Raw genomic sequence first — 12169 nt, forward strand, 5'->3', positions numbered from 1 at the left:
AAAATGGTATAAACACATTACTATGTCAACCTTCAAAAACAACTTTAAAGTAGCACATTGAAACAATGTAGAAACATCAAGCTTACCTGTTAAACAACAAATTGTGCTGCAACATACACAAAATTTCATTATTAGAGAGTTGTCACAAGTGAAAAAGACAAAATCTCATTCCTCACCTCCATAAACACGTGAACAAGGTGGTGATATACATAAAAAAATTAAATTAAATAAAAATCAGGGCATGAGAGCTCCAAAAATAGCTGAATGTTTCATAAGGGCATTTGTTTCTTTTTTTTAAACATCATCATTACAGAGTATCAGTGACATTTTCCATTTACACCAAGAAGTTTTAATTTGAGAAATATATATAAAAAATAAAAAAGTGACCCAATGGTTAAGGTGTTGCACTTTACTCCATTATTTCAAAATCAATCGAATCGCTCTTGTGGCAGAATAATTCTTGGTGCAGCTCAGACTGGATGGGAGGAGCCATGCAAATGCTGTGACTCCGCCCATCTGTCACTCATCTTCACTGTTGCGGTTAGCCAGGAAAGGATGAGCCAAAGCTCTGCAGGCAGAAATGCGATGTGCTGGATTGAAAGCCAAAAATTGCTGCATGGAGAGGGAAGTTTCAGACAAGAAAACAGTTATTTAAATGTGTATTTTGCGTACCAGTCACTAACCATACCGGAATCAATGGGTAGCGCTTACAGACAACAGGTCATTCTCCTCATGGGCTAGGCTGGGCAGCAGTTGTGTTGTTGGCTTTGTCTCAACCCAGGCAGGAGTGTAGCAGACAGGGCTTTCAATGGGCCAGTCCTCCTCACACGGCAAACCAATTACCCTGTGAGAGAGGGAACACACAATTATCACAAAAGTGTGTAGTTCTTGGTTGCAATTAATATTAACTGGGATTTGGGAATTCAAAGGTATTTTCACTCACTCAAAGATCTTCTGCAGCTGCTGGATTTCTGTGAATCCACAAAACAACGGCCTGCAGAAAAGTGGAGAAAGTTAAACCATCTCACAAATCTCAGAAATTGACAAGCTGTTGTATTGTGTGCAAATTCATGTCACATGGTTAAAGATTTATATTAGGCCTTGTATTAGTGATTATTTGACATCTTCAAAACCATAAGCATGACTGTATTTGGCTAAATTAAATATGACCTTGTAGCATGGCCACACATGTTATTTAAAGTTTTAGTTTGGGTGCAAAAAAAGACTACCGGTACATTAAATGCAGGTTCACAAGGTGTGCTGAATTATTGGGTAGAGAGGCTTGAAACCATCACAAAATCACCATCACTTTTGGTAACACTTTAGTTTGGGGTCCAATTCTCTGAACTAGTTGCTTATTAGCAAGCGTGTTATTATGATATTGGCTGTTTATAAGTACTTATATTGCACATATTAATGTCTTATTCTGCATGACCATATCCTACATCCCTTAATCCTACCCAATACCTAAACTAACAACTACCTTACTAACTATTAACCATTTGGAGTTTACTGAGGCAAAAGTCGTAGTTAATAGTGAGAATCGGACCCTAAAGTGTGACCTAATTTTTATTCAGGATTCTTTGATAAATGGAAAGTTCAAAAGACCAGACTTTTTGTTTGAAATAGAAATCTTTTCTAGTGTCACTTTTGATCAATTTAATGTATCCTTGCTGAATAAAAGCATAAAAATCGACCTCAAACTTGAATGGTAGAGTACGTCGGACTTGACGTCCATTGTAAAAGAATATCTCTCTGAACTGTTTTGCTCTCACCTTAACAGAAAGAGCTCTGCAAAGATGCAGCCGGCACTCCACATATCCACTGAAGACATGTAACTGGATTGCAACAGGACCTCTGGAGCCCTGTACCACAGAGTAGCAACCTGCACAAACACACAATTACAAATCACATGCCAGAACTCCTGACCACTCCACATATTACTGTGAATGTGAGGTCCATACACATGGGGTGAGGGCGATATGGCACGTGTATATCCTGGCTAAACCAAAGTCTGCGATCTTGACCACCCCTCGACTGCTCACAAGCACATTGTCTGGCTTCAGGTCCCGGTGAATGACAGTGTTGGTATGGAGGAAGTCAAGTCCGCTGAGCAGCTGGCGCATCATATCCTACATAAAGAGAGAGAAAACATCAATCTAAAGCAAGGATGTCCAATTCTGTCCACTGCATTGAGTTCAGCTACAACCCAAACTAAACACGCCTGAACCAGCTAATCAAGGTCTTATTAGGCATACTAGAAACTTCCAGGCAGGTGTGTTGAGGCAAGATGGAGCTAAATTTAGCAGGCCCTCCAGGACCGAGTTTGGACACCGGCCCATTCACAAAAAGAACGATAACTATGAAGATAAATATAACAATAACTATATTAAAGTCCACACCAACACATAATATAATTTGGTTTATTCTAAGATGCAGTTTTGTCATCTGGCACTTTAAAACTGAGCTCTGATCGGCTATCTATATGTTTTTATCGTTCATCAGCTGGGAAAAAAAAAATCTGAAAGTTATAATTATGGATATTTTTCTTATAAAAACGCATTGATTCGCTTCAGAAGACCCTCATGAACACCCTGGAGCCGTATGGATTACTTTTATGATGGATGGATGTGCTTTTTGGCGCTTTAAAACCAAAGTTACTGTTCACTCCCATTATTAAGCTTGGAAAAGCCAGGATTTTTTTTTTTATATAACTCGGTTGTGTTTAGCTGAAAGAAGAAAGTCATATACACCTAGGATGACTTGAGGGTGAGTAAATCATGGGCTAATTTTCATTTTAGGGTGAACGATCCCTTTAAACTCTAATCTCAACGATATGCTAGTGCATTAGGGCATGATGTGCATTGAACTGTAGGCTATATATTTTTCTGGGCATTGATGGCTGAAGTGTTTTAATAACTTTTTTTTATACAAAAACTGATGTTCACAAAGAAACATTCTCTGAGAAAATATTTACTGCAGTAAAACCGTGTCAACTAGAAGTTAGAACGATTACTAATTTATTCAAAATTGTCACTGCAAAATGAGAGGAGTAAAGTTCAAACCTTGATTTTGTCCCTGACCAGGCCTTTTGCTGATGCTTGGCTGAGAAATGTGGTCAGATCTTGATCGATGTATTCAAACACCAACATCAGGTCAAACTTCTGGTTCTGCCATCCAGCTGAAACATTCAGCAACCTAAAGAGAGAAAGGTCATAATGCACAAACTGAAAACTCACTATACTTCTCAAACCTTCTTTGGTATTCGACCGACCGTTTCCATACTCACTTGACTATGTTGGGGTGGTTAAAGTGCTCCATTTTTCGCAGAAGAGCCACTTCTCGTATGACGAACTGAGGGATGCCACACTCTGGGTCCTCGGGAAGGTTCAGTCTCTTCACCGCTATGAGACGCTGCTTGTCGCGCCTCTCTCTGGCTTTGTACACTTTCCCGTAGGAGCCCTGGCCGATTTCTGCCAGGAATTCATAATCTGATTCTGAGCTCTCCCAAAAACTGTCATCCATGTTTGGAATCTGTCAATCACTGCAATACAAAAGGCGTTAAGAAAGTCGGACCGAGCTTTGTTAGGACTTTCCATTTTACTGGTGTTCAAGCGATTCAAATGATCTGTCCTGTTAGTTAACCATTTCAAATTAAATTAATAAACTGAATAAACAATTACATAAACAGGCCTATAAATAATCATCTTTATTAATACAATTGATTGGGGGGGGGGGGGGTACAGGACGACATTCCACTGACATTTAATTTGCTTGTAAAATTAAATAAGTTTGTAAATGATATATTGAGATTAAAATAAATTAGATTTAACTCGACTTCTTATTGGTATCTGTATTTGGACTTTTCCCGTTTCCACCATCGTGTCGAATGACCCAAATGCCATCAGCGGTGAGTGACGCGATCTGAATTTCCCCTTAACATAATATCGTGAAAAAATGGTTTATTGAAAATTCTATCTTGTTTAATACCGCGATAAACGTCCACGTTGTGTTGTTTGTTCATTGAAAACTGTACATAAAACGTAATAATTTACATAAAATAACTGACTTACCTTTTCAGTCAATGGCCTCAAAAACCTTGAGCAGGAGAATCTATTTTGGATTACTGACACTGATCAATATGTGTTGTTTGCCATGATTTTAATAATACCTCGCGACATGCAGGGGTGTGAGATTTATATCGGGACCACCAGCCAATGAACAGCTGTAGATTTCCGCTGGATTTCCCCCATTTCACTAAACTATTTAAGAAAACCGATTTTCTCAGGTGAAAAGATCGATTTTTTATGCACTGAATGTCGACAAAAATCATATATTGTAGGCTATAAATATAAAAAATAATACATTTACGTATAGCATGTAAATGACTTTAGACACAGACTTTAAGCTTGTTTTTTAATGCATTTATCAATATCTGCCATTTTGAGACTTGCAGCCACACTGCCCCCTTGATGTAAAACCACATTCATTCCACAGTGATTTGTTGTTCAAATCAACATATTTATTCCGGATGCACAAGCTTCCATTGTATATTAATTAGCACATTTATAGGCAGATTTATACAAGTCTGGACTGTCACTGCAGCTTAAAAGGTAGCAAAATACATATGTAAATGTGCACATGCCAAAATCAGACAACTTCTCAAATATATAATTTGCATGTAAACCTTTTATATACTAGACCTAGAGGCCTAGGTCTAGTCAGATTTAATAATTAATTAAATCTATGTGCAACTAAGACTAAGAAATTAGATAAAAAATGTAATTACAGTTACAGTTTAAAATTACACCGTGCAAATCATGTCTTCTGCTTTTTACACACAAAACAAAAAAAAAGTTAATGGGTTTAGAAAAATATAATTATAACAGCAGCACTGTTTTTACAAAACCCTTGATTAAGTGCATTATTTTACAGGTTACAGTAAAATAATTTTTGACTGAATCTGATTTTTCCCTTTAAAAGCAGATTTGAAATTATAGGCGTGTTTTAAACCAGTAAGGCACTTGGTTAACGGCATTATTGTTAGCTTGTGCAGTGGTTCATTTTTTTATTATTACACAGATCTCTGTTCGCAAGTGCCATCTGAAATTTTCTTTTAAAATGAACATTTTTATCAAGCTCGTATATTTAAGTTCAGTAATTTCACTTTAATGATAATTAATGGGTAATTTTCATTGCCATTAAAGTGAAATAACTGAACATAAACACATAAGCTTGATAAAAAATGATCATTCTAGAAGAAAATTTCAGATGGCACTAAGAGGCTTATATATATATATATATATATATATATATATATAAATCAGCATTACACACACACACACACACACACACACACACACACACACACACACACAAATGATTATGTAGATTATGTGTTACAGACACTTATTCTTTCTTCTTGTTGCAATTCTTGGCTTTTCTGGCAAAACTGATGGCATCCAGATGAAGATTACGTTTCAGGATGACAGAACCACACGTCAGCGCTCCTGCCAACGCTCCAGAAAAACCACACAGCATCACATCCTGACCTGTAAGCGAAGTGCCGATTTGAAAGAGAAAGGGGACAAACCAGAGATCTCAGTACCTTCACTGAAATGCACCTTACGTATTCTTCACTTTAATTGTGAGTTTTCTATTCTGACTTTTTATCTCAGAAGTGTAAGATATAAACTCGGAATTACAAGAAGAAAAAGTCAGATTTGTGAGATGAAAAAAAAAATAATACCACAATTGCCTTATTTATTTTTTATAACAGTATTATTATCAACACCAGAGAATCATGAACATGACAATTCTTTAATCAATAATTAAAGTATTAACCTAAAATCTCAAGCGGTACTTCAAGTAAATATTTCACATCTAAGCGGTTCGGCTGACAAAAAAAGTTGATGAAACCCTGCATTAAGCCAAACAAGGCAGAATCAGACGCACCCACCTGTGAGGAAGAGGTTTTTAATGGGTGTCTGTGGTCTGATGATGGCATTTAGCTCAGGGCTGAAGCGAGGAATTCCGTGATCAGCACCATAGATCTCCCCTTTAGGAGCGCCTATGTAATGCTGATTTGTGATTGGGGTGCCTGCATCCACAAATTCAATCTGCAGATAGAGATAGACAAAAACAGTGCATAATTAAATGAAATCAAAAAAGACAAAGACTGTGTTTGTAGAGTCCATACCCTGTCCTTGATCTTAGGAAAGATCTCAGTCACTGCTTCTAATATGTTATTGATGAACGCCTGCTTCAGCTCCTTATACTCTGTGCTTCTGTTCTTGATTTTGTCATCTTTCCACTCTTCAAACCATTCATAGTTAGCAAAGCTAACAACAGTCAAGGTGGATTTACCTGTAGGCGAAACATATTTGGATTTTGAGTATGCATCAAGTAGAATGGACTTTATGCACAGCTGCACTATCTCCTGAACTTTAGCCAGCTCCTTTGTTTCCTCCTGTCTGCCATTATTGGACAAACTGATTAATCAACAATAATCAGACACACCTGGATTAATCAGTTTGTCCAATAATGGCAGACAGGAAACAAAGGAGCTGGCTAAAGTTCAGGAAGTAGTGCAGCTGTGCATAAAGTCCATTGTCAGTCATTTTATTGGAGAACCTGTAGTAATTGATTTGATTACATCACATTCGTACGCTTGTGTGGTAAAATGTGAACAAGCTCAAAAGACTTTGCATCCCATTTACACATTCATGTAGCTCTGTCCACTTGTGATCAGGGGCCTAATTTATAACCGCTGCGTACGCACAAAACCGGCCCTGAAACAGGCGTACGCCACTTCCGACGCATACGTTGTGATTTATAAAAACAAACTTGACAGGAAAATGTGCGCACCTGCACGCAAACTCTGACCCATGCGTACGAACATTTTGGAGACGGAGCAGTTTGGCGACACCGATGGTGAGCTGGAGTTAAATGTCTTTTTGGTCACTTTTAGACAGAAAATCAAAATAAAATTATACAGAAAGATAATACAAATATAATTTCACTCACCAAGCCTATCACTTGAAGGAAATATCCACATCTTAAATGTCCGCGCCAGCGAGCGTGTTGGGCCGTAGTGAAACTGACGCATATCTAACGGAATCTTCATTATGAGTCCTAATCATAAATAGGCTACAGTTTATATAAAACAATGATTTAAACTATGTTTTTTTCTGATATAAACATTTATATTAAATATGCCATTCTCATTAATGGAGTTAAACACTTAAACTACATGACATTTACTGAAAAGTAAAAAAAAATATATATATATATATATATAGCCTATAAATATTTGTTGTGGATGCAATGCTTTTGAACACTTTTCCTTTGGCATGCTGTGTTTCAATGTTTTAAGAGATAATTGCTTATCATGATAATAGCAGATTGTGCAAATATAATGCACAACAAGGTCGATCTGTTTCCATTAAAAATATAAATCAATTAAAAAAAGACTATTTGGTCAGTGGAAAACATTGAGAAAAACTTTCTCTGAAATGTATTTTACACTATTTGATTTATTTATTCAAAAACAAGGCAAGGATAGGCTACTAAATTATTTTTATTAATGTAATGTGAGGGCACATCCGTATTTCATATTTTCCTAATGTCTTGTACCGTTAAACATGTTATCACGTTGATGAATAATCACATGCAAATGATATGCAGATGAGGATATGCATAGTAAAACTAGGCGTTGTAAGCTCATATATGGTTATTTCGGGGAGGAGACGCGTGTGCGCACAATCTTCCGCTGACTGGGATTTATAAAGTGAATCCTGCGCAGGTTCTGGCGTACGCACGGTTTTATAAGTCTGAATATTTTTTTGCGCATGCCATTTTTGGCTTTTGGGCGCACGTACACTTTTAGTAAGGATCCTACGCACTGTTTTATAAATGAGGCCCCAGATCAACAAAAATATTCATTCCAGATGTGAACTTTTTTTCTCTCTACCTGGTTTTCTTTCTGGCCAGGTTGGGTCTTTGGCTGAAGGCGAGGCCACAAAAATGAGAGGGTTACTTTTAGAAGATTCTTCCCTGTTCCCTTTCATGTAACTCTCCATCCTGGAAGAACAGCAGACATTAGAACATAACGTGAACAGTGCTGATTTTACAGTAGACAATGGTTGAGGAATACACAACATTTTGATTGCGTCCTTTTTAGGATAGGTAGGTTCACACTCACAGCTCGTCCAAATTGTTCTCAGGGTAGATAAAGAAATTGTCTGCTTTTAGGTCCAGCTCCTCCTTTGTCCCATCCACACCAATAAAAATACTGAGACCCCCATCTCCGTGCTGCACCATACTCAGCTGTTTCTGGATCGCTGAGTACGCAGATCACACAGTACGCACACGTTAAAAGGAATACTGTGCAAACGTCGACTGTGTTCAACTTTACTGATGTCATAGCATTTCGTCTCATGTTTTAATTTCAAATATATGCCTTATTTTATTTCAAAGAATGTTCGCATTGCTAATAATAATGTTGTTGATGTGGGGTTTTTTAGACTGTACTGCAATGCTGACAGTGATGAATATTTTCCATAAATAAAGCATATGTTTAAAATATGTTAAACAAAATGTATTAATACATTGATTTAATAATAATACAATTTGGCATTGCAATACTAACATTGAGGAGACTTTCAAATAAATGTACTTTATTTATTTGAATGTTCAAGCATTACAGTACAACAACAACAAAAAACCACAACATATTATTATTAATCAATAATATAATATTATTTTATAGATATACCGTACTTTATATTTTAAACTTACAAATTTATCTGATTATTCATGATTAATAATAATATAAAAATGTTGTTGTTGTTGTACTGCAATGCTAACATTGATGGATCTTTCACATAAATAAAATATAAAGTTTAACAATTTAATACAAAAAAAATGTATTGTGAAACTGACTGAATAATGATGATAATAATAAATAATGATAATAATTATGATGATGATGGTAATAATATTAATAACAATCTACAATGTGCAGTACATCCAGAAGCTCTCTGAGAACCTTCATCTTTAATAACAGAATACACTCTCTCTCACCAGGCATAGTCTGCACATCTTTAGGCAGGAGATGCTGGTATGTATTAAAGATTCCAGCATCTGAAATCACCATGGGGGCGTGTATATGCACCTCCTCCTGCCCCTTCAGAACACTCACACCTGCAGAACAATCCAGTCATTTAATCCACCGAAAACACCTTTAAACATGAATGTCTTGCAAATGTCTCATTTGAATCAATTGTAAAACGGGAAATGTACAGTACAAAACAATTCTGCAAGAAGCTAAATGCTATTCTCATTTAAGAGTTGTGTGGGAAGTGGGACGTGTTACCAATAGCCTCTTTAGCATCATTGAGGAGTATGCGGTTGACAGGTGCTCTAACAAGCACAGCACCTCCTGCCTTCTCAATGATGGGGATCATGTGATAGGCGATCTCACTAGCACCACCCTTTGGGTACCAGGCACCATTCATGTAGTGGCGCACAATCAAACTGTGCATGGCAAAGCTTGCTTCTTTGGGCATTTTACCTGTTTACCAAACAAACACACACAAAAAAAAAAAAGGTCAGTAGCTGTGAGCTTTATGCACCCAAAACAATACAACAACAAACTGATATCTTAATTTCCCATCAGGCATGCTTTTCTTACCGTAGGTCCCAAAGATGTAGCACAACACAGCTCTCAGGTCCTTATTCTGTGTGAGCTCATTCACCACATCTGCCAGGCTGCGGGACGCATAGCGGAAAAAAGTAGAGAGGCGTTTGGCCAGGCCTGTGTACACCAGGAACTTTGCAAGAGGAATCGGGAGGAGCTTCAGCAGACCCATGAACCATACGCCATTCCCAACTTTCTGACAGGAGTATTAAGAATCAGGGTTACAGTTTGTGTTTTACTCCATGTTTTCATGAAGCTTAATGAAGTCAATTTCTAAGTCTAGCCTTTCTAACAAATGACACAGAGTATAGTGCATTAACAATTCATTAAAGCGTCAAACGACAGAATTGAATGAATTCATGTGCAAGAATGCGGTGTCATCATTCCTCCTTTAGAGAGATGTCATAATCTTGGATGAGTGCCTGACTGTGGCTATGGTTGTGGGGAAAAGGTCATGCAAACTGATACATACAGTCATAAAGATAAATCTTCTTTAACTCCTAAGGGCATTAAAATAGTTGGTATTGGTATAGTTGGTAGCACAGAATTAATACTTTTATTCAGAAAGTATGCTTTAAATTGATCAAAAGTGACAGTAAATCATTTAAAATGTAACAAAAAAAATTATATTTAAAAGAAATGGTTTTCTTTTGAACATTCTATAAAATTATTATTATATTATTATTATTTAATTATTCGTATTTACACCAAAATACGAAGCATTGATAATAAGAAGAAATGTTTCTTGAGCACCAAAATCAACTTATTGAATGATTTTGGAAGGATCATGTGACACTGAAGACAGGAGTAATGATGCTAAAAATTCAGCTTTTAAATCACAGGAATACTACTGTTTTTACTGTATTTTTGACCAAATAAATGCAGTCATGGTGAGCAAAAAAACTAAAAACAAGCTTTCATATGACGAGAAAACCCCTGTATTTTAATATCTAAACCACCAACTAAACACTATACTTGTTTCTCACCTTGGAAAGTCTCACATATTCCTCAATGGCCTTTTCCTCCCCTGGGAAGCGCTTCTTCAGTTCGTCCATATAGCGTTTCTGTCCACTGTAGATGGGGTATATGCGCCGATTTTCGGTATATGCGCCGATTTTCTGGTGGACCCAGGACCACTTTATCATAGGGGTTATCCAGCGGCTCCCACTGCAGCTGCCCATTGGTCAACTGGTCTATCACACAGCGAAGTTGCCTGTGCTCCTGCAGTTCCCCAATATAGTGGATACCTGAGGCAGGGGAAAGGCATTCAGATCACCACAAACTGACCATTAGGAAAACAATGCGTGCAATTTTGAAGGTGAAGTATATATGGCTATGGTAATTGATTTAATAAGTCTCGATAAATGTGCTCATCTTTGACAAAGTAAGACTTTATAGGGTTTATCAGGATGAGATCGATGAGGTACAAAATTCATTCTCACCAACATCAAACTCAAAGCCTTTCTCTGTGAAGGTGTGACAGCATCCTCCAGCCCGGTCATGTTGCTCCAGAACCAGAACCTTCTTACCAACTTTAGCCAACAGGACAGCAATTGCCAATCCACCAATCCCACTGCCAACCACTATTGCATCCAAATCCTGGGGGACCTTACTGGCCAGGAAGCCTGGATGTGGAAACAAATGTGGAGTTAGACTATTTTAATGTGTTTAGTGATAAGCAAAAGCAAATCATTTAGCCTAATAATGCAGGAAAAAGGTTTTGTAAAGATAGATAGATAGATAGATAGATAGATAGATAGATAGATAGATAGATAGATAGATAGATAGATAGATAGATAGATAGATAGATCCAAGGGGTCAGTAAAAGGTAACGTTAGGCTAATTAATTTAAAGTAGTTAACACACTTAACGTTACTTCATTTTACAATACTATTAAGAATAACTTAATCGTATGGTCGTATTGTCAATCAAAAACCTATTATCTAACGTTAGTCATCAATATTAAAACTACAATAGACAGTAAAGTAGTGCGTACTGTAAGTTGATAACTGACCTTGTTTCAGGACATTGTTCTTCAGCTTACGGTCAAACACCATGGGCTTCAACGGCTCGCGTGTATCGATCCCAAAAGGGTTCGGGCCAGGCGTTCTCCAAAAATATTTGAAGACAATGGCCACTAAAGCCAAAGAAATGAAGACGACAGCAATCCACATGTTGTGAGGTGCAAAATGTTGTTAGCCTATGTGCTGACAAGTACATACTGCAATATACTTCCTCACAGTCACACCACCTCAGGTTATGCATTAACGTCACTTTCCCGCCGGAAGACGCCCCCTCTCAGCCGGACTGAGTGGCAAAAGAGCTGCTGCGTGACCGGGGAACTGCGAAAACGCGAGTAAAACTAAGGATTTTTAGTTTAAACTAAAGGTTGGCCTCGATATAATGGTCCTTACAGCTTACCAAAGATCCAGTGATCCGTGGATATTGACATCAGGATGCAGCCAGGAA

General features: G+C 37.4%; 2 protein-coding genes across 2 annotated transcripts in view; both read right to left on the reverse strand.

Annotated features, from left to right (window-relative positions):
* The window catches only part of cdk21 (cyclin-dependent kinase 21), a 4481-nt gene extending 272 nt beyond the window's left edge, over positions 1-4209 (reverse strand). Inside the window, exons 1-8 of the mRNA XM_079608940.1 lie at positions 4074-4209; positions 3290-3544; positions 3066-3198; positions 1965-2132; positions 1776-1885; positions 944-994; positions 712-844; positions 1-612 (exon numbers count right to left, since the gene is read on the reverse strand). The exon at positions 1-612 is cut by the window's left edge and continues 272 nt beyond it. Of these exons, the coding sequence (XP_079465066.1) occupies positions 520-612; positions 712-844; positions 944-994; positions 1776-1885; positions 1965-2132; positions 3066-3198; positions 3290-3525 (924 nt within the window). The 5' untranslated portion in view covers positions 3526-3544; positions 4074-4209 and the 3' untranslated portion in view covers positions 1-519. The remainder of the gene's footprint in view (positions 613-711; positions 845-943; positions 995-1775; positions 1886-1964; positions 2133-3065; positions 3199-3289; positions 3545-4073) is intronic.
* A 196-nt stretch (positions 4210-4405) lies between these two features.
* Positions 4406-11959, reverse strand: retsat.2 (retinol saturase, tandem duplicate 2). The gene is given in 12 exon segments (XM_079608805.1): positions 4406-5552; positions 5960-6119; positions 6200-6366; positions 7973-8082; positions 8204-8342; positions 9085-9204; positions 9377-9574; positions 9695-9896; positions 10687-10818; positions 10820-10947; positions 11143-11325; positions 11715-11959. Coding segments are annotated over 12 exon segments (1842 nt in total). The 5' UTR covers positions 11875-11959; the 3' UTR covers positions 4406-5409.
* Between the last annotated feature and the right edge of the window lie 210 nt (positions 11960-12169).

Source organism: Phoxinus phoxinus, assembly GCF_949152265.1.
Source record: "Phoxinus phoxinus genome assembly, chromosome: 1".
NCBI lineage: Eukaryota > Metazoa > Chordata > Actinopteri > Cypriniformes > Leuciscidae > Phoxinus > Phoxinus phoxinus.